The 22,222-nt window shown below is 38.4% G+C and overlaps 3 protein-coding genes across 8 annotated transcripts; all 3 read left to right on the top strand.

The window, feature by feature from the left end:
- The first annotated feature begins 242 nt into the window (after positions 1 to 242).
- On the top strand, positions 243 to 8,974 carry fam219aa (family with sequence similarity 219 member Aa). 2 transcript variants are annotated; one of them, XM_077603589.1, is made up of 6 exons: positions 243 to 485; positions 3,564 to 3,660; positions 3,886 to 3,979; positions 4,978 to 5,058; positions 6,124 to 6,199; positions 6,579 to 8,974. In XM_077603589.1, the coding sequence occupies exons 1-6, from the start codon at positions 426 to 428 to the stop codon at positions 6,735 to 6,737; spliced, it is 567 nt and encodes a 188-aa protein (XP_077459715.1). In that variant the 5' UTR covers positions 243 to 425; the 3' UTR covers positions 6,738 to 8,974. The 2 variants fall into 2 exon arrangements, with proteins under 2 accessions (XP_077459715.1, XP_077459716.1); XM_077603590.1 differs by having other exon boundaries at positions 245 to 485; positions 6,124 to 6,178.
- A 376-nt stretch (positions 8,975 to 9,350) lies between these two features.
- LOC144075835 (BOS complex subunit ncln) lies at positions 9,351 to 14,562 on the top strand. Of its 2 annotated transcripts, none has more exons than XM_077603255.1 (16): positions 9,351 to 9,474; positions 9,652 to 9,821; positions 9,941 to 10,131; positions 10,248 to 10,392; positions 10,481 to 10,578; positions 10,694 to 10,771; positions 11,116 to 11,219; positions 11,296 to 11,384; positions 11,484 to 11,623; positions 11,790 to 11,968; positions 12,358 to 12,445; positions 12,959 to 12,997; positions 13,147 to 13,319; positions 13,400 to 13,453; positions 13,522 to 13,600; positions 13,907 to 14,562. In XM_077603255.1, exons 3-16 carry the CDS (start codon positions 9,991 to 9,993, stop codon positions 13,961 to 13,963), a joined length of 1,464 nt encoding a protein of 487 aa, XP_077459381.1. In that variant the 5' UTR covers positions 9,351 to 9,474; positions 9,652 to 9,821; positions 9,941 to 9,990; the 3' UTR covers positions 13,964 to 14,562. The 2 variants fall into 2 exon arrangements, with proteins under 2 accessions (XP_077459381.1, XP_077459380.1); XM_077603254.1 differs by having other exon boundaries at positions 9,652 to 9,828.
- A 358-nt stretch (positions 14,563 to 14,920) lies between these two features.
- On the top strand, positions 14,921 to 21,782 carry myorg (myogenesis regulating glycosidase). 4 transcript variants are annotated; one of them, XM_077602093.1, is made up of 4 exons: positions 14,927 to 15,057; positions 16,001 to 16,314; positions 17,741 to 18,105; positions 18,323 to 21,782. In XM_077602093.1, exons 3-4 carry the CDS (start codon positions 17,843 to 17,845, stop codon positions 20,112 to 20,114), a joined length of 2,055 nt encoding a protein of 684 aa, XP_077458219.1. In that variant the 5' UTR covers positions 14,927 to 15,057; positions 16,001 to 16,314; positions 17,741 to 17,842; the 3' UTR covers positions 20,115 to 21,782. The 4 variants fall into 4 exon arrangements, with proteins under 4 accessions (XP_077458221.1, XP_077458219.1, XP_077458222.1 ...); XM_077602096.1 differs by having other exon boundaries at positions 14,990 to 15,057; positions 16,163 to 16,314; XM_077602095.1 differs by lacking the exon at positions 16,001 to 16,314 and having other exon boundaries at positions 14,921 to 15,057.
- Positions 21,783 to 22,222: the final 440 nt, after the last annotated feature.

Genomic DNA, 22,222 nt, shown 5'->3' with positions numbered 1-22,222 from the left:
CTTATCTTCACAAGGATCGCGTGGGGTGCTGGAGCCTACCCCAGCTAACTAAGAACACCCTGAATCGGACAACCATTCCCGCAAACAGAGCTGTTTAGGCAATTTATATAATTGAGCTTTGTTACATTGGAAAAAAAGTCCAGAATGAATTTTTGTCAAGTAAATATGTCAATATAAGAGGCACGCTTTTGCTTCAGTGCACAGTGGCGAATGATGTTGCCCCTGATAGGAGGAGATGCTCATGAATATTTAATGAACCCGGAAGTTAGGCGGTGCTGCTGTTTTGCTGTCGAGTCACCTCTGTTGGGATGGAAGAAAAAGAACTGCCATAATGCTGGAACGGAACATCTCCAATCGGGACACTTAGACGCAAACCGTGATTTTTTTTGTCAGTACCGAACCTTTGCATTAACGTTGTGTTAAAAATGATGGAAGAAATCGACAGGTTCCAAGTGCCTCCAGTCAACGGAGAAACGCAACCTTTGGTAAGCGAGCACACGTACTATATGCTAATCGGCCCATTGACTACGATTGGAAATACTGTTTTCTACTTTTTGTCTTAGCTATCCTGCCACTCGAGGGCATTGGTGTTTATCTGTAGTAGTGATATATGGGATGGGAGAAAGGATAACGTCAGATTGATAAACGAATAAGAGCATCTCTGCCAAATCTCGCCCCTCCTAGGATGAGAGCGAGCTAGTAAACAACGCATTATCCGAGCCTTAGGACTAAATCACGCCCTTTTAAAACCAACGCTAGTTACCCAGTTATTACATTTAACGTAACTTGATCCTCACTTTCACATGTTGTCATTTTGTGACGGGTTATATGGACGCAACCCTACATAATGAAGAGGAGCTCCGGTCTCTTCTAGTCTGCTGCAACGCTGGGAAGGCTTCTATATTTTTTTAAATGTCATATTCAGATATAGCATCAGGAAGTCACGAGAATCTGAACACTTACAGGACAGCATTTCCCAACATTTACTGAGCAAAAGCTTTTACACAAGAGAATAATCTGCCCAAAATGGTGGATATAATGGTCGTTACACTGGCTTCTCCCATCTAGTGGAATGGCTCTGCCTGACAGATTTACAATACTATTTTATTTAGAGGTAATTCAATGTAGGACCAAGTAGGGGAAGCAAAATTTCCCAGTCACACCCGATGACACGTCATGGTTCAATGTTCTGAAATCAGTGGTTTGGAGCTCATCATCTAATAGTCATTTCCTGTATACAAGCCCTGGCCAAATTTTGCTGAAGACACTCTATCACACCCAACAAATTATTTAATTATGCAGTAAATGTCCACGGTTGAGTGAGTGCTTATTGTGAATATTTTATTGGAACATAACCTCAATAGCTGAACCCTCCTCCATTTTCTGTTTTTAGGGAGCTTTCCACTAAAGGGTGTGACGCCCAAATTTGATTTTTGAATTTCTAGTATTTTTGTCTAGCTGTTTTATAGAGGGTCAAGGATACGCTTCAATGAGACCATAAGCATGTAGACTGTTACTAGTGTGACATATTGTGGTTACAGAGGTAAATATGGTCCCTACCAGAAGTTTCAATCGCCAACCCACATTTTTTTTAGTGGTATCAAGAAGCAAAATACATTTTTTGCACCTTTGATTGGTTACGTGTGTTGTTGTTTTGTTGAACAGTAGTGAGATATTTTTCTTCTTGATTGTGTATAGTTCGGATGATAAATATTGGAATTACATCCATGTGTTAAAAAGGCTTAGGTCGGATTTGAAAATGTCAGCATATGGGCAGATGAAGTCGGATTTGACCTGCAGTGTTAAAAGTAGTCCCTATTCTTAGGCATCATAAAACAGTAATAAAAAAATATATATTTTAGGGAAGTGTCAATTTTCAGACCTTTCATTATATTATACACGAGCAGTAGCTGTTTAGCTTTCAAGTATCAGTGTTTTTGTCATTTTATTGGGGTGGTCACTCACTTACCCTTTTTACATTCTCTGTGTTAGTGGCGCATATGGCAAGGCCTTTGTAATGCTAACCACTTCGAATTAATTAACATGACACCTGCCCCCTCATCCTTACCCCCACACACAGAGTACATCCTCAGTGTATGTTGCTATTATGGCACAACGTCAAGCATTATAAAAAAAGAAAGATTTTAAACTTTAAGATGGAGGCTGCATCCTAATCATTTGAATGGAAAGAACCGCATTGCTGGAATTTAGATCCCTATTGGACAGATTTCAGTGTCGATTGTCGTGGATAATGTAAAAGAACAGTTGCTATTTTCATTCATGGCACCCGATTAGTCAGGCCTCACTGCTATTGGCCGCAGGGAAGCCATGAAGACATGATGTGTAATCCGGCTTGTAGCGCTGTAGACTCCATGCTGCGTCAGCAGCCTCGTGGCGCTGGCATCATCAGAGAATGCAATAAAAGAGGATCAGGATAATGAAACAGATACATTGGGAGATTGTGTTAAAGTGGGTGTTCAATAGGATCTGCAATATTTCAATAACCATGCCAGCAGGCCGTATTTTATTTTCATTCTATCTAAATATAGAAGGTATATTCTATATGTAGTATGCATATGTAGTATACATCTTGTACATCACGTTATAAATATAGTTTTCTTGGGCAATGCATGCAACCTTTCATTACACTTTGTATTTTAAGTTTTCAAAATTGCGTAATTCATACATTTGTATGATGCAGGCATAAATTCTCTTTAAGAAACCAAAGAGACTTGTTATTAATTACTTAAAATAATTGTCATTTAGTGTTCATGACTAAATCATTATATGCATAGAGGGTTAAAAGTATTCGGCCGACGTGACATAACTCTAATACTAATTAACTTACATGTATAATTTATGGGTTGATTGAATGATTCCGATGATGATTTATTTATTTTCTATCACAAACGTTTCCGTTGGAATTTTTGACATGACTACACATTGTAGAATGTGCTTGATTTCTGTACTTCTCTCATTCCTTCAGTCTCACAATAAGCCAATATTTTGTTTTCCAAAGATAACTAGGATTGACTAGGTCATTTCTTGACACATCGATCAAACACCAAAGTAAAGGTTGTGCATTTGCTTGCCAACTGCCTGGCAGTCTCCACCCATGTCCCCTGTGATGTCGCTCCTCTCCTGTTTGCAACAGTGGATGGCCTTAGAATGAATATAATGTGTAACTCTCTTAGTAGGGCAGGCCAAGCTCGACTCTGCTCCCCTCTCGTCAATCTGTTGACGCCCAAGCTAGAACAGGAGCCCCCTCTGTTCTCCCACGGCCTCCTTTCTATGCCATCAGCGATCGCGCCGAATGAACCAGAGCCAGGAGCGTATATGCAGAACACTCGAGCCTATTGACGTTGCACACCACGCCGTCATAGTTTTCAGCCGGCAATTACTGCTGGCGTGTTGGACATGAATAGCATCTAAAGATTGTTGATTTTGCAGGCTTTTTGTCTTTTGGGCAAAGTTTGTCACTTTAAGGGTGCACCAGGATGAATGACCAATGTGGGTCCTAGTACAATTGACCAAAATGACTTACTTTGCCGTCATTTTTCCAGGATCCAGCAGCCTCCTCCAACTCAGAAGCTGACCCAGATGTCAAAGGAGAGACAGTAGCTGTAAACTACAAGCCCTCCCCACTGCAAGTCCAAATAGGTATCATCACCTACACAGTACAATTCATTTGAAATCATTACAGTGTTAGATTTGACAAGTAAGCAGTTTTCAGGAAAATGTAACTATAATTGGGCAAAGTTAAAAAGGTGCTAAATCCTGTGGGAAAAGTTGTTTTTTTATCATTGTGGTTTATAACACAAACCCATTCATCACAATCAGCCATGTTGCAGTTTACTGATGATCTCACATCCTGTGGTTACCCAGAGAAACAGAGGGATCTTGCCAGGAAAGGATCAGTGAAGAATGGCACTGTGGGTAGTCCTGTCAATCAGCAACCTAAGAAGAATGCTAGGACAAGGTAACGAGTTCCTTTCAGTATCGGTGTTGAAGTCTCCCTTGAATACAGATTACACCACTTATGCTTGAATGACATTCACAAATGCATAATAGATTTGCATCTAGCCTTTTGGAGGGATGTCTTCTGACTTCGTAATGCTACAAAGACAATAGTGCAATAACAAAGGTGTTTTTTGTGTTCTGTGTGAGTGAATGGCAACACAAACCGCGCATAATGCTTGTGTAACACACAGTATCGACAACAGGCTCTGTGTAATTCCACCCACTCCCTGCTGGATTAGTAGAAATATATGGAAGGCTACCGAGTGGTTTGATGACAAACACTCGAAGGCAGACTGCTAATCCTAGACTTCTGCAGTCTTACGGTTACAGATTTATCCCACTTTTTCCTCCTAGAATTTCCAGATACAGCAAATAACAATTCTTTTACACCTCTTACGAGCAGCTGTTTGGAAAAACAATATACGGTAATGTGTTTACATTCAGACTTTCCTTGCCATCAAGTATCCTACATCTTCTGTATGGTATGCATAACGGGTAAGAGTATTTACAGGATATAAAGGGACTTTTTCGTTATTGTATTTTCCTCTGACTGTGAGTAACTTTGGTCCCTATTTTCACCAAAGCTTCTCATAGCATGGAAAACAATACTATGATTTGTATTCTGAATATGGCATTATTCATCTATAGACTTAAATGAAAGATGTTCCCTAATTCAAATAAGTTTATTTATTGATTAGATTGCAGGGCAATTCCATTTCCATTCATAACTTATCTTTATCTTTTATTTGAATTTATTTTACAATCCTAAGCATTAAATGAAAAAAAAAACATGCAAGAATTAAGAATTTGAGATGTGGGCAAATAGTATTCCATGCCAATGTATATTGTTACGTATAGCCTAGACTCTGACAATATTGCCACTGATGCAGAAGGCCTACATATAACAAACACATTGTTAAAAATGGCTTCTACATGTTGTTCTTTGATTGTGTCCAGGTTGGTTGTGCCCAATAAAGGCTATTCTTCGTTAGACCAGAGCCCAGATGAGAAGCCCCTTGTAGCACTGGACACCGACAGGTATGAACTAATTCCTCAACTCCGGTAATTCATATGAAAATACAAAACCCATCTGTAGAACAATCATGACCTAAGAGATGAGTGAGGGATTTGTTGCGTCACCTAGTTACATTAAGCCATGAATCCACTTGAGAGAGTTGAAACAGTAGGGTTCCAAAAAGGGGGCAAAGCCTCTCCTTGGGTGTGGGATTTGAGGATAGTGGGGTATTGATTTGGAGAGAAAAAAGCAGTTCTGATGGAGCGACGACTTTTGGAAATTGTTTGTGTTGGACAAACATGTCCCAATGGATGACCTTTCACTAAATCATACAGGTCTGTCAAACAGGATAGTGTAAAAAGGTTTACTGTATGAAATTAGAAAGTCTACATTACCTATGCAAGGGAATGCATCTTCAATTGACAGTGGTTACTAAGATAGAGAATACAAATGCGATTAAAGAAGTCTGTGATGTGTTATCGTAATGTGAAAATTGCATATCATCAATGTTACAACATGAAGACATCTAGAAGATTGAAGAGAAGGTAAAGTAATCTATGAATTCACAAATATTTATTTTATTTAGACTGCTGTTTGAGTTTACTGCATTGCACAATTTTAATCCTGCACATATTTTTGCCGTATAACAAGTGCAATTATATGCAAGTGCCACTACTGTTTTGTTTACCAAATACTGTATGCAATATATACAATGCCAATCCTGTATACAGTCTTCCCTCAATTATCGCGACTTCACTTATCGCAAATTCACTTCTTCGCGTTTTTTTTCCTGCTATTAATTATTAATTATTTTTAAATTCATAAATATATGAAAATACACGCTGAAACTCATAAGCAGAAGCCCCTCTTGCTACTAGGACTCGGCACTGAAGACAAAAAAAACGGTGGTTATAATAGGGGTGACTCTAATTCGCCGTTTTTCGATTATTGCGGCCATGTCTGGTCTACATTAACCGCAACATTCGAGGGATTACAGTACAAACAAGAGCAAATAAATTTCTATCTGAATGACACTGTGGATAAAGAGTGAAACCCCGGATTTTCTAAGATGTCCGTCTGATTTGCAGTGATGATGACTTCGACATGTCCAGGTACTCGTCATCAGGATACTCCTCAGCCGAGGTGAGATGTCTGAGGGACCAGGTATCTATACAAACATTATATTTAAGTTCATGTATTGTCACACCCGCATCACCTGGTGAACAAGCATCACCTCCTGGCCATCAATATCCCATCATCTTTTTAGTCCTTGACCAGAATGACGCTGACCGTACCATTTGCCTAATCGGCTGTGGATGGGGCTGGAGTGGTGGGATACCTGCACATTGTGTTTGTCTACCGCTTTTCATTTCTAGTTATCAATTCCTTTCAACACACTTTCTTACTACTGTCTAATGTTACCATTGTATTGTACATTTCTATGAAAATATGCTAAATTGCCTTTAAAAATCTCTGAAAAATATGAACATTCCACCATTTTTATCGAAGGTCATGATTCAATTCCTACTTCTTTTTACTGCAGCAAATCAACCAGGACCTCAACATCCAGCTCCTGAAGGATGGTTACCGACTGGATGAGATTCCAGATGATGAAGACCTGGATTTGATTCCCCCCAAAGCGGTTAATCCGACCTGCATGTGCTGCCAAGCTTCTCCTTCCACGGCGTGTCACATCCAGTAGCACTGCCCTCCTCTTTACAAAAGAAAAAAAAGTCCCAAGGCCACAATGAGAGTGGATGAAATAGTTTTCGCGCCTTTAGAGAAGACAAAGGGGTCTGTAAATGTCAGAAAGTCAGTGACAGAGGTAGGTAACATTAATGAATCATGTGCACACTCCTCCTATGGTTGGACGTATGCACCCTCTGCATTGTATGGTGAACTAGAACAACAATGATGGCACTGCTTGAAGGAGAACCTATAACATCTTGTCTTCACCGTTACAGTGATTTTTTTTCCATTTTTTTTTAACGCTTACATGGTCAATAGAAGACTCTTGATTAGGAACAACATTGGACAAAAGGCCAGGCTAGACGGCTCTCACGGGGATATGGAATTGTTGGAATTATTCTGTTCTTGGTCAAAGATTGGAATTTTGGATGATCATCCCAGGCCAGGCTGCTTTGTCTTTGTGTGTCCATCATAAAAATTGACACGTATGTGTAAGTATATATACTGAGAGAAGTAGCCGTCAATCATCAAGCTTCTCACCATAATATACTCAAGGTTGTTAAAATTTTAATTTTGTAATGTCGGTTTTATCATTGCAGGGAAAAAAGTGAAAACTTACTTTTGCATGCTGCCTGTTAAAACTGTCTTAAGGCCAACTAGAGCAGATGGTGGCAACCTCTCATTGACCCCTTCATGTTTCTGTCAGATGCCATTCACAGGTACTTTTTTTTTTGGAGGTGTTTAGAGCAGTAGGTTTGCGAATTTCTACCCATACAGAAATATGAAGGGAACATCTTGTAATGAGAATTTAGCAGGAAATGGTACAAAATGTTATAGTATAATCTAAAAAATTAGCAATAGTGCATGCGTGAGCTCTGTGTGCATGCGATAGATCTCCACAAAACGGAAGTTCTTTCAAAGAATAATTTGAATAAAAAAGGATTGTTGTCCAAAGAAACTGAACATGTATGAGTTTCTACAAGTGGCCAAGCATTACTTTTTGTACCAGATCCTACTTACGTATTTCTCATGAGACCTGCCATTTTTGGAAAGCGTTTTATGTGCAATTTGTTACACCTGCTGTGAATTTTGACATATGATTTCAAAATGTGTCTTCAATGGAAACATTTTTATTTATTCTTTATTTCTGTGTTCCTGTTTAAGTGAAAAATAGATTTGAGTTCTTCAGTTATATTTTATGTTTAATTTTGTTGTTGTTTTGTACATATCCATCCTGAATAGTATATATTTTTGGACAATATCCATAAAACCTGCTACAACTTTGTATTGTCACTGCCAATGGCCTTTTCTCTCTCTCACTCTTTTTTGTGTATACTACACTTTTTGCACTCAGTGAAAGTCATTTCCTGTTTGCTAGCAATAGTTTGTGATTTTGTTCTGATAAGTGACCCTAAAAGACCAAGGCTCGTTTCCCCCAAACAATGTCATTTTGTTACACTTCCTGTGCGCCAACTTAGTTAGCTGATATAAAACAAATATAACATCACAAACTAAGCCATGCTAAATGACTTGGATACCCCCATGTGTATGTGTGCACTTAACACTGATGGAAATTACAGCATTGTTAATATTTTGACGATTTACACAACAATACACAAAATTTCAACCTTTTTAAAAAAGAAATTATTACAGCATAAGAAGTCAAACCTTGTTTTAATGCTTCAAAACTTGGGTCTCTTATTTACATTTTTCTTTTAATACTAAATTACTTTGGGGCATTTAGTATTCCTAAGTGCTGTTTTTTTTGCATTTCAATTTGGCTGCATATGAAATCATGTTTTATTTTCCTCAAAGGGACAGATTGTACTTGGTGCAATGATGTATGATGAGTATTCCCCATTTAACAAAAACAACACAATTAAGGTGCCAGTTGAATTGCTGGCATGAAAATAAAAAAAAGGATATTGTTATGTTGCTTCAAGTTTGTCTACAGAAAATATTCAGGTCGTTCATATGGAGGACGCTCAAATGTGTGTCACTTCTCTTACAAGTGACACAATTCTGACTTGTCATATAATATAGGTTTACTTTATACATTTTGTTCTAATGCATTATCAATATTTATTTGCAGTTGTACATTTTCCAGCTAAATATATTTTCATTCAATTAATGTTTTGTTTTGTCAGACATTAATGATGACTGTAAAATGGTTCCATTTAGACATACCAGTGTTCAAGTTCTGTGTATAGTGCAACAAGTCCCAAAAAATAAATGGCTATCTGAAACATGTATTGTTTTGCTTGTTGTTAATGACACAGTAAATAATTGAGATCCAGACGTATGCAGTTTTGTCCTCTGCATAAAAAGCAACTGTTTCTCTAAAGTGTTAAAACATTTTTATCAGTCTGTATAATTAATGGATCTCTGGGAAGGCTAAACTTTAAAACCACATGAATGGAAACATCATGATGGTGAAGTTAAAATATTTCAGTGCCTATAAGACCAGTCATAAAAATCACTAACTTTGTCCATCCATCAAAAAGAATAAAGATAAATAAATAAATGGGGATATTTCATTCCATGTTGAGGTGGGATAGGTATAAAGGACAAAATACTGTAGCACATGTCCATGTTGAGGGGTTGGGTTTTCTGTGATTAGCCAGAAGCTGATCCCTTAGGAGCAGATGGTGAATGGTGACTTACCTCGACGCCTGGAGTCTGAAGAGATAGTTTGTATTTAGCAGTACATTGCATTTGTCTTGGAAGACCTTCAGAATTTCTCGATACAGGTAAGTGACTGAGGTGTGATTTTCATTTTTAAAGTAGAGAACTGTTTACTGTGCAAGTTTTATACAAAGGTATTTTATCATATAATCCTAGCAGGTTGTGAAAATGTAATTTTAGTATGTTTCTGCGTATGTGTAACCAGGACTTGTATAAAACTTACTGTTTGCTTTCTTATGTAGACCACAAAGAAGACTTGGTAATGCATGTCATCATGTACCTGCAAGACTTACGGTTTGGAGTCATTGTGTTGCTGCTCTGTGTCAACTCTTTGCATGGTGCTATTCTGTCTGCTGCATCTTCCTATGAGTTCACGGCATATAGGATGCAACAGTACAACTTAGATAAAAAGGTACATGGTAAGTTTTCAGCATCACATGACTATCCTCCACCTTTACCTAAGCCTTTGCAGAAAAAGATGGATTGCAAAACTCATATTTTGACACTGATTATTAGCATTTGGTTGTTTAGGTTGCCGAGGTGCCATCGTTGTGGCCGAGGCTCGGTCCGCGGATGAGCCAATGCTGACCCGCCGCTGTGTCATCATGAGAGTGGTGGACTTCACTACCAAATCTTACACTGAGGCTCAAAGACAAAACGCTGCTGCCATTCTGATTCTTCTGCCCAGAAATGTGTCAAGTATTTCACCTGAAGAAATACAGGTAGCAGTTTAACCTTGATGCAATGATCACAAAAATGAGATAATTAGGTCAGAATTCTTAGAGGAACCCAATATGCAATATATCCGTAACACGTGAACCAAATTTGTGCCTTTCAGTCCTTCATGATGAGTGAGAGCCAAGCCTTGATGAAGGAGACTCTCATGCCAGTATACGTGGCTCCTGAGGATGAACAGTTGCTCTACATGTATGAAGAAGTGAAGAAGGCTGCATCAACTAGGACTTCGTCTATATTCATTCGAGGTTAAAATCGAACTATAACATACGCTAAATGAACCCAATCGCTTTGAAATTGCTACTTTAAAAATGCCTGTGCTTTATTCCATGACAGTCTTTCGAAGTATGGTAACGGCGACTGCCTTTCAGATCTTAGTGAGCAACAATGCCCCCATCAAGGCCATTACAGACACCACACTGGTTACATTGGAAGTAAGTCATTTTTTTTTTCTTCACCAGTACTTCGAGTTTATTTATTTATCTATTTTCCCTCTTTATCATGCTTTGTATTGTATGTAACAGCAAATCTTGGAATTGTGCATTTAAGGGTGTGCTTCCTGGAGTTGGTGAGGACATACCCACCATTGTGATCACTGCCCATTATGATTCATATGGACTGGCACCAGTGAGTTATTGACAGTAAATATGAACAAAAACTAGAGCAATTTTCCACACACTAGCTTCCAACCTACCAGTTTGTAACCATCTCTCACCTGTTAGTAATATCACACATTATTTTGAAGTACAAAGAAAAATAGTTAGTATTTGAGAATGTATTTATTTACAAATTAAGCTATAACATTTCTTATATCAAAATATAAACACCTATGTGTCATCCTGCCACAGACAATTGTAACTGTAGGGGAAAAAAGCAGTAGGACATTGTGTAGTATGTGGCAAGTATACATGGATCAACAATAAAACTCAAAGTGACCGTGTTTATATTTTCTGTGCATTTGTATTACACAGTGGTTGTCCTATGGAGCCGACTCTAATGGAAGTGGTGTAGTCATCTTGCTTGAATTGGCACGTCTCTTCCAGATTCTTTATAGTAGCCCAAGATCTAGGCCACGGTTGGTCACACTTCAAAACATTATAGTTCTTTTTTGACTCTAAGTCTCATTGCTTTCTTTATGTTGTAACATTTAGCTATCATTTGATGTTCTCCCTCACTGGTGGAGGAAAGCACAATTTCCAAGGCACCAAGAAGTGGATAGAAGAGAACCTGGACCATGCTGGTGAGTTCTGCTGAACTTTGAACCCTCTCAATGACTTTTGCTGCCACTTTTAATGACATAGCCTATTGTTGGCTTAATTTAAAATCATTTTCTCACTAGAATCGAGCCTTCTTCATGATAATGTGGCATTTGTGTTGTGTTTGGATACATTGGCCCATGGCGATGAGCTGTACATGCACGTGTCGCGTCCACCCAAACCAGACACGCCCATGTATGCATTCTTTCAACATTTGGACAAGGTAAACAACTACAGTACATAATCCAAATGAGATTTACAGTTATATGTATTGGTCTTTTAAAATTTACAGTACTATCTATGATTAAAATAGGTAGCACGGACACCCCCATTACATTTGTGTGATGAACTTTATGGATCCTAATGCGAAATGTCTCACTTCTATCCAGGTGGTTTCCTCCAGATTTCCTTGGATGAAGACAGAAGTGGTCCATAAAAAGATCAACCTTGTGGATTCCACTATTTCTTGGGAACACGAGCGCTACAGCCTTCGCAAGATACCAGGGTTCACTCTGTCTCACCTGGAAGACCCTAAATCTGAGCTGCGGGGCTCCATGCTCGACACTGTGTTAGTTTATCTCACTCATTTTTGTGACATTTTTAGTGACACAAATGCAGTTTCAAGAATTAGGTGGCAAGAAATGGGAGATTTGTTTCCGTTATTGAGTTGACAATTCAAGGGATTTTAGTGGATTGGAAGGAAAGCAATTAGATCTAAAAAAAAAACTGCTTAACTAACTTTAGGCAATATTGAAAGTAAAGTAAACATTGTTCATATTTCATTCAATTCAATTCAAAGTGCATGTGAATGTGACTGATCTCGCTGGTCTTTGGCTGATGACCATGCCTTCTCCCCCAACATTCAACTATGACATGTTCTGGCTCACCCATAAATTATTATTAGAAGAGTAGCAGGTAGTGTCCTATATTCCTAATTATGCAAATGTGTTTTAACAGTTCCCAAGTGGACCTCCGGAAAATGAAGCGGAACGGGATCATCATAGCAGAGGCTTTGGCTCGGTACATTTACCATTTATCTGATAAGGTGAGGAAAACTATCTAGATTTTAAGTATGGATTGTCAATTAAGTACTTATATATTTACTTCCATGTATCTGTACACTCTGTCGTTACTAGTAAGGTGAAACTATGCACCAGTAATGCAATTGTTTATCAACTTGGGCAAAAAAACCCACTAACACATACACACAAAAAACTGCTTAGGCCTCCTGGAAGTGAAAATGAACTTTTTGGGCAACTAGATGCTCCTTGTAGAGCAATGTCTAGTGAGAATTTTGGTGCTATTATTCAGCATTCTAGGACTAGTTTGAGACACAGTCTACTATTCAGGCTTAGTAGTATTAGAACCAGCACAATTATACACAACAAAGGTTTAACTTAATCTAAGTAGAACAAAAGTGGTGGAAAAATGTGCTTATAACTGTTTTTCTACTGTGGACAAATATTGTTCACATTATTACAGGGACATACCGCTGGATTTATTTAAAAAAGTATTTATCTCATACACTCTATATCTGTTATTCTTGTCCTATTTATAGGGTTCACCAAAGGATGTTCAGCTCTTTAAAGGCCGGTTGGTAAGCATCTCAATGACTGTATGAATGAAACAGTGCCTACTAGTGGTATCAAGTCTAAATACAGACTTTTGGTGATCTTTGGTGCATTTTTTTTGTGTTTGGTTGCTGCACACAGTGTGTATGAGAACAAATTGATTGTGTGACTGCAGGACTTCCATGACAGTAGAATATCCAGTCTCATGTCCTTCCTCACGTCAGCCCCTCGTGCTACACAATTGATGGATAAAGAGCCTGCGCACATTCAGCTAATGAACTCGCTTGAGCACGAGTTCAAGCAAAACTTACAGCAAGTCCACAAGCACATTTTTAGACAGGACAGAAGGTAATATTTCATGCAAAGGCAATCCTTGTCCTTTTCGAATTTGTCATTTCACTCACTCAAGTTTAACCTTTTCCACACAGGGAACCTGACATTACCTTTTTTGATCAAATGAGACAGACGATGGTGATGTATAGGTACGCACACACACACACCCATGTAAAACACAAAAACTAGCAACACACTTGATGCTTGTTCCTTATAGGGTGAAACCGGCTGCTTTTGATCTCTTCCTGGGTGGCTGCATCATGGCATATTTGGCCATTGTTTACTTTGGTATACAGGTATGGTCATATTTTAATTTCATAGTCATATGGGTTTTATGTAAACATTGCTGAAGATAACATGGGGTACAGTTCAATCGGTCCATATAGGTTACAAGAGCTCATGAAGGGATGTGCCTTTATAATCATTTGTAGTAATTACAGTATATTTTGTATGTAGTATGTACTTGGCTTTTTTACAGTTTCATTAAAATCTTTGTAAAGAGTGAATTTTTGACAATTGAAGCTCGTTGTTATGTGCATATGATTGTTTAATAGATTTTTGTGTAGTTTTTATTCCATTATTCTTTCTCTTATCTCTTGCAGAACTTTGGTTATGTCTATACAAAAGTAAAGGCGGCTGTAAAACCGAAGCACCACTAAGATGACCTGGAATTTCCGAGGAACAGTTTTGACTTTGCTGAGATGGTTCCATCATCCTCATACTGAAAAAAACATACTTTCTGTTGATCCCTTTAACTTCTACTTTGTATTTAGTCTCTGAAATAATGAAGCATCAAATAACATTAAATGAAATATATAAATACATATATCACCTTGGGAAGATTTGGAAAAGATTGATGCATGCTGAGAGAAAATAAAGGTGAGCACAGGTGTTGGGAAGGTTACAAAAGTCATTTTCCCTTGTGCAGATGCAGCAGACCTAATCATGTTTGAGGTAGTTAATAGAAGACATTTAAACAACCATGGGCAGTTTAATGTGTGTGTTTAGTGTCAGTTAGTAGACCATGACTGTGACCCACGGGTAAGAGTCTTAAAGCAGTATTTTTTTAATGGAGGGTTAAAGGTTATGTGCATCACAGAAAAAAAAAGAATGACAATCAAATGAGGCTGAAAAGGAGAATGCAATATTTTGAGTGACAAGTTGCAGCAACCAATTGGATGGTGGCAGAATGTTTCCTTGGTAACAATAACCGCTCTTCACAGGTATCAATGGAAAACAATAAAAAATGTAGGCACACAGTATTATGTTGGAAATATGACATTAAGAGATATGCCTTTGGAAATTTGAATATTTACAGTTGTTTTACAATGAAAAGGAAATTAGTGATTCACAAGAGATTTTTTGAGAAAATACTTTCATGTTTTGGAAACTAAGATTAACTAACTAATTGTTATTTGGAGAGTTAAAAGAATCACAAGCCAAAGCATAAAATATCTCCTCATCGTGCTATTTTGTCTGCAAAAAAAACACCAACCTGCCTATCATGCATGTTTTTTTGGAATGTGGGAGGAAACCAGATTACCGAGAGAAAACCCACACATGCAAAGTCCAAACAGGAGGAGAAATGGATCTGAACTGTCAAGGACTACAACTCCCACGATTCAATGCGTGTCAAGTAGGAGGATTCGCAGCATGTCTTAAAACTTTTCTCGGCGTGCGTGTGTGCGTTTTCTACTGCGACTTCGAGTGCGTGGCAAAGCAAGTCGATCCAGGGTCGTTTCTTCAACTTTCGGTAGGAAAAAAATATATTTAATTGTGTCTTGTTTAAAGTAAATGTTAATACTATAGAATGGTGGGTTTGTATGGGTTTCGATGTTATTTCGGGTCCGTTATGTTTTAAGGCACGTTATCCTGAAAACACGCACGCTCTAATGTGAATAACTGTATCGAGAGAAGTCGTGCATATAAGTTACTTTTGCAAATATATCGTCTTGTTCGATATCTGCAATATGTCCTTTTTCATGTCCAAACTGTTGTAATTATCCAGATGACGTCAGAATGATCGTGGCCGTCTCGTTATTTGACTCACGTGTGTGTTATGATTCCATCAGCATGTTTGTGTTTATTGTTAGTTTCACGGTCGATGGGAATGTCGATTTTGATCTTTCTCAAGGCACCCTATCAACAAAGAGGGCAAACATTTAAATGCAATTAAAGGACAATTGCATATTAGTCATAAATAGTCAAAATAGAAAATATTCTGCAGCAAAATCAAATGCACGTGTCAAATGTCTGTGCAAAATAATCGCAGTTCATGACTGTTTTTCTTTCAGGTTAATAAATCTATGATTTATGAGTTATTTTTTGTTTGCTGACTGAGCCGTGTTTAAGATAATAACAATATTATAGTGAACAATAGCTGATCAATGAAACCCCCAAATAAATGATTTTGTTTGATTTTTGTTTATGCATCAGCTGAAATGTTTATTAAAATGTCATTTTGTACATGACAGCATTCATGCACTCTAACATCTTTTTATCCAATGTCTCCTCTAAGCATTTTTTTGATGACACCAGAGAAATATTGCCGGAATTTGTTTGTTGAAAACTGACTGATTTATTTAGGGGTTCGAGGTCTTTAGTCACAAAAAATGAATGCCTAATTTTCATTGGTTTCCTCTCACCATCTGTATGTTTGTGAGTTTTATTTCTTTTCCTTTGTGTTTTTATTTTAGTTTTAGCAAGGACCGAAACCACAATTCCTTAAATGCACATTTCCTGGGTCCCACAATGACCTTATTTAAACTACAAAAAAAACTGTTTTGATGATAACGCGGTACTTAGGAGTCTCCGCAACAAGTGAGCATTTTATCAAGGATCATTTTGAAAACTTCAAGCAGAAGCAGCAGGGCTTCACGTGTTCATTTATGCTGGGTGATGGGACAATTTCCCACGTCTCTTTCGCCACAACTCCAACTCGTCTTCATCAGCAGGAGATACCGCTGTCGTCAGCTCCCCGGTCAGCCATGACATCTACACAACAATGGGTGTAAGTTAAAGTTTGTACTTTTTATAAAAATATTTAGGCATCAGTTTATTGTTGTGCTGGTATATTATACTGTTTTATTTATCAGACTACAGATGGAAATTTGCCTTTTAAAACGGCTGATGCCAGAAATGCATGAACATCAATTAATTTAAACATCGGCTCGGACACACCTACAGAATCCTAGCACTGACAGCGCAAGCCGTTTTAAAAGCCTTATTTCATGCATTTTATTATTATTATTTTTTTTATCATTCAAATTTGTCATGGTTGTTAACAGCAGTTTTTATTTGTGCCCAGTCCAACAATCTATTCATTTTGATTTGACCTTCCAAGGCCTTTAATCACTTTTAAATCAAGTAATCGGATGGCAAAGACATTGTGGCTAAATATATCCACGTCATCTAAATGAAGTGTTAACAACATTGTAATTTTTATGACAATTATCATTTTACTAGTACTTTCTTATCACTGCCCTTTGTATGGTGTTTACTTACATTTTATCCATATTCACATCCTGGTTGTGGATGTTCAGTATATGTTAAGACTGATATGTGATAATTCTCAGAAATTTTACAAAAGCGCTAATTGTAATCAAAATGACCAAAACCACACCATTTGTTCATTAGAACCTTTAGTTTGTCTGTTTGTTTTGCTTTCTGCCTTCAAATGGCACCCAGGGAGGAGCCAGCTTTCAGTGCTAAGTTAATTAATGATGGCTTTATCTTATCACTTGTGTTGCTTGGGGGAAATCCATACTGAGGGTAGTTGAACACAGAATCAGTCAATTTTGTTAGTAATTAATAGTAAGGGGAATTAGACAGCACTGGCTTACCTTTTATCTGATGTGCTTTAGAATCCACAGTTAATTCCCTCTAACTGTGCATTGAAAATGTAGATTGTCTATTGTTCTATTTTCCAAGTTTTAAAACCGGCCAAAAGCAGTCAATTCACACCATCTTGACTTTGTTTTGCCCGATGTAGCACACAAAAGGTTTAGTATGCTTGCCACGGCTTCCTTCGCCCGGCACAGCTCTTAAGGCAAAAACCCGCCTTTTCCGCTCAACTTTCTCAGATAAAAAGAATTAAGTTCAACTAGTATGTTTGAAATTCAGCTAGGAAAGTCTCCCTTATTCACATGTGGGTAATTGGCAGTGCTGTGGAGTCACCTGAAGTATGAATACAAATTATGTGAGACATTGTTGAGAATTGGACGGCGTTGACAAATATGGTAATGTGGATATATGGCAAAACATGTTGCAAAAATGAATGTCTACCTTTTTATTTGATGTCTGTACTTGATAAAGACAAGTGATGTGCAGTGCATGATTTTTCTAATATAATTGTAAATAATCATAATAAATAATCATTATAAATACATTCTGTAATGTGACTGTAGACCTTACAAAAAGTTTCTCTTTAATGACAGACAGACAACTGGATTGGAGAGCAACAAGGAAGATTCTTTGAGAACAATTCCATGATCTATTCAGTCTTAAGCCAGGGATTTGTCCAGTGAACAGCACAAGCCATGTACCAAGTTGTACCCGGGGGAGCTGGTGGCACAATAACGGATGTTATCCCCAAGCAAAAACACAGCAAGGACACCAGACCACTAGTTGGAGCAGGAGTTCTTGGCCTGATGTTGGTCATTGCAGCAGTATCTGCGTGGTCTTATTACATAGCCTCGCTTCGAAAGGCTGAGCTGCTGAAAACTCAGCTGCTGGATCTAAATAAAGATGGCTATATCATTCGCAACCAGGGGGGAGCTATTGTTTTCCGAATGGATTTCAGGTGAGTAACTTTTGGTCAACTTAAGAAACATATCGTTGCATTGCGGCAAATTCAGCTAAAAGTAACATTTCAACGTCATTGAGTGCACCAACACACAATCTTAATTTGCAATTCATTAAATATTTTACTTAATATGCTACTTGTGATTTGATTTTTGTTGAAGAACTTAAGAGCACTTTGACTCTTATAACCCTCAAATGTGTTTACATGCTGGCAGGTCAGGGACCTTGGATTTGGACTCTTGCACCAAAGAAGGAGAGCTTCTCAGCTGTGGACGCACTACTGATCGAAGCCTCAACTTTTTCATTGAGACAGTACGTCCCAAAGGCACAGTGCAGTGCTACCGTGTGCGTTGGGAGGAACTTGTTCCTGACATTTCTGTCGAACATGCAATGACTTACAAGTTTGCCCACTGGTATGGTGGTGCAGTGTCAGCTATTCAGCATTGGCCTATATCTATCTCTGGGCAGCAGTCTCCCAAACCCTTCGTAACAAGTGACATCTACTCCAATCGGAATGAGTTTGGAGGAATCTTGGAGAGCTATTGGCTTTCTTCTAATGCGACGGCCATCAAAATTAATAATTCTGTGCCCTTCCACTTAGGGTGGAATGACACAGAAAAGACCATGTACTTCCAGGCAAGGTACAACGATAGTCCCTTCAAACCAACCCCAGGAGAGGCTTCATGTGCTGAACTTAGCTACAGAGTCTGTGTTGGTTTGGATGTGTCCTCTATCCACAAGTACATGGTCCGTCGATACTTCAACAAACCCAACAAAGTTCCTGCCAAAGCCATGTTTGAGCACCCAATCTGGTCTACATGGGCGCTTCATAAGAGAGACATTGACCAAGAAAAACTCCTGACATATGCTGCAAACATTCGGAAATATAACTTTAACTGCAGCCACCTGGAGCTGGATGACCGCTATACACCCCGCTATGGAGAATTTGAATTTGACCCAATAAAATTCCCCAATGCCTCAGCCATGTTTCAAAAGCTCAAGTCAGACGGATTTCTTGTGTCGCTCTGGATACACCCTTTTGTGAACTACGATTCGGAGAACTTCCATACTTGTGTTGAAAGAGACTTATTTGTGCGCGAGCCTACAGGACAGCTGCCGGCTTTGGTCCGCTGGTGGAATGGCATTGGTGGAATTGTGGACTTCACAAACCCAGAAGCCCGTGACTGGTTTGCTTCCCAGCTCCGTTCCTTTCGCTCCAGGTATGGCGTGTCTTCTTTCAAGTTTGATGCCGGTGAGACCAACTATTTACCATGGAAGTTTAGCACCAAAATGCCCATTCGAGATCCGAGTTTTTTCACAAGGCGCTACACGGAGATGGCCATTCCCTACAATGACAGAGCAGAGCTGCGAAGTGGCTACCAATCTCAGAACATTTCGTGCTTCTTCAGGCCTATCGATAGGGACTCTGTGTGGGGCTACGAGTTGGGGCTCAAATCCCTTATCCCCACCGTCCTTACCATCAGCATTCTGGGTTATCAGTTCATTCTTCCTGACATGATCGGAGGAAATGCCTATCTGAACCACACTGATGGAAATCAAGCATTACCGGACCGAGAACTCTACATCCGCTGGCTAGAGCTGTCGGCGTTCATGCCGTCCATGCAATTTTCTATCCCACCGTGGGCCTATGACAACGAAGTTGTTGAGATTGCTCGCAAATACACCGCTCTTCATCAGAGTATCGTAGCACCCCGTGTCTTGGAACTTGCTAGTGAGGTGGTGGACACCGGAGACCCAATTATACGGCCGTTGTGGTGGATTGCCACAGGGGACGAGACTGCCTATAAAATAGACTCCCAATTCCTGATTGGAGATGATCTCATGGTTGCACCTGTTTTAGAGCCCGGAAAGCAAGAACGGGATATTTATCTACCAGCTGGTCGCTGGAAAAGCTATAAAGGGGAGAGGTTTGATATCAAAGAGCCACTGCACCTCACAGATTATCCTATAGATCTGGATGAAATTGCTTACTTTGTTTGGGTTTGAAAAGAAGTGGATCCTTGGCAAGCTAAACAACTTTACTCAAGAAATTGTCTTTTTGGTTTTTATTTTTAAAGCTTCAAGTCTGGTAAAACTGGTCACAAATAAAATTTCAGAACATTTACATCCAAGAGGCTTTTTTAGCCACTGAGTTAAAGATAGCAAGGTCATTTTATTCATCGTAAGTGCATGCCAAGATCTTTTTAAAACAAAACACCGTGAATGAGTGTCAAACCTCTGCAATAATAAACCCGTAAATAATGTGAAGCCTGCCATTACGTGAAAGAAATAGATTCAATTTTTAGCGCATATTTTCCTTTTTTTGATCGACTATCGGATATGCAGTTGCATCTGAAATTCTTGTAGTTTGTAAAGTTTACAAACTTGCAGTAATTTGTGATGAAACAAAACTCGAAAATTTACTATGAATAAACACAACTAATATACTTTGTACTCATTCATTAAATGTTTATAATGTATGCATCTTCCGCTAAAAAAGGTGAGTCCCCATAAATGTATGAATATAATCTGAATATTACCATTGAACAATTTTGACTGGAAATGTTATTGGTTTAAGATATTTGTTCTAACACAGCAATCTTCAATTTTATATTGTTTCAAAATATACACTAACTTTTAAAGTCCCTTTTTGTTGTTGTTGCAGAGTACTCAACACTTAGTACTCTTTCTCAGGTATAAATCCTCTCTCAGGCTCAGTTTGAAGTGACTCATATTTTACTTATGCCTTTAATGAATCAAAAAGGAGCCTTTTTTGTGTTTGCTTTTCAATCAGAACTATCATAACCTAATTGTGAATGGTTTATTTTGTCTTTATGAATTATGCTTTGCATCCTGAAATATAAATGATTTTTTTGCGGTATCTTTTCTAGCTAACACAGTGAAAACTGAGTAGCATGAATGCCCCACAGTATAGGGATCAAGGGTTCAAGATATTTTTCTACAGTACATTTTGTGTTTTGCCATTGGCTGGCAACCAATTCAGTCTGTACCCTGCCTCTTGCCCACAGTCGGCCAGCTGAGATAGACTCGAGCAACCCGATGAACCCTGGGAGTAGAAGTGTCTAGAGATAATGGAAGGATTGATGTATTGCTCTAATTTTACTGTGTTGGCTTACTTGCTAGTGCAAAGCACAGACAGCAGAGCCCTAACTGCTCCTCAAACTCCGAGAGCTATTATTTTCCAAATTTTCATTAGCCACACCAGGTCTGGCACTTCTTCTCTTCATAACTTTTATTTCAATATAATTTATATATTTATTATGATATGTACTGCATGAAATGATGTTCAAGTATCAATTTGATGTTTTACTTTCTTAATGGGAATTGTTTTTCCTAAAGTGATGTTGGATCAGGCTACATCCACAAATAGATATATACTAATTCTCCATATTGGATTTTTTCTTTTCTTTTTGGTGTGCCTTAGTACAGACAGTGGACTTTGACATGTAGCTTACACATTAACCTCTGTGTGTACCCCTGACATAGTTTCATCCTCACAGTACTGCCTATATATAGAAGTTCTCACCCATTTGCTATTTCTGTCATAGACAGTCTTGCCTTGTGACAAGAACTATTTGAGACTGAATGTTGCTTGGCTTATTGCATTTTGATCATGATCATTTGAATGCAAATAAAGAAAACAAAGTGTTTTAACTTGTAGTCTGCACTGCACTGCAAAAGTATTTTAAAAGTATCTTCTGTAATTTATTCAGGCATTCATCTCCAGTGTTTGGTACTAATTTACAGTTTTGTTGCAGAAAAGTAAAGGTAAATGAACCAAATTCAAGTTAGTCATAAGGCAATGTGATAAATGATCCCATTAAAAAAAACGACAGCATTCATAGGTCTGCAATGTATAAAAACAATCTTGTGCCTTTCAGTTTAGTATTGGAAGATTTGCCCTTGAGAGACTTTTCAAACTGTTAGACACCCGACTCATCATGCGGTGATAATGGTGATGCGATGAAACAATTATGCAGCTTCTTTGGAGACGGTTCAGATCAATAAATCATCTGGCGGTTCATGGTGTGAGGTCAAAGAGTGAAAGAGTATGGCTGGATACTGAGATTTAAGAACATTACAGAAATGGCTCT

The sequence above is a fragment of the Stigmatopora argus genome, chromosome 6 (genome assembly GCF_051989625.1).
Source record: "Stigmatopora argus isolate UIUO_Sarg chromosome 6, RoL_Sarg_1.0, whole genome shotgun sequence".
Classification (NCBI taxonomy): domain Eukaryota; kingdom Metazoa; phylum Chordata; class Actinopteri; order Syngnathiformes; family Syngnathidae; genus Stigmatopora; species Stigmatopora argus.
This window is presented reverse-complemented; position numbering and strand designations above follow the sequence as displayed.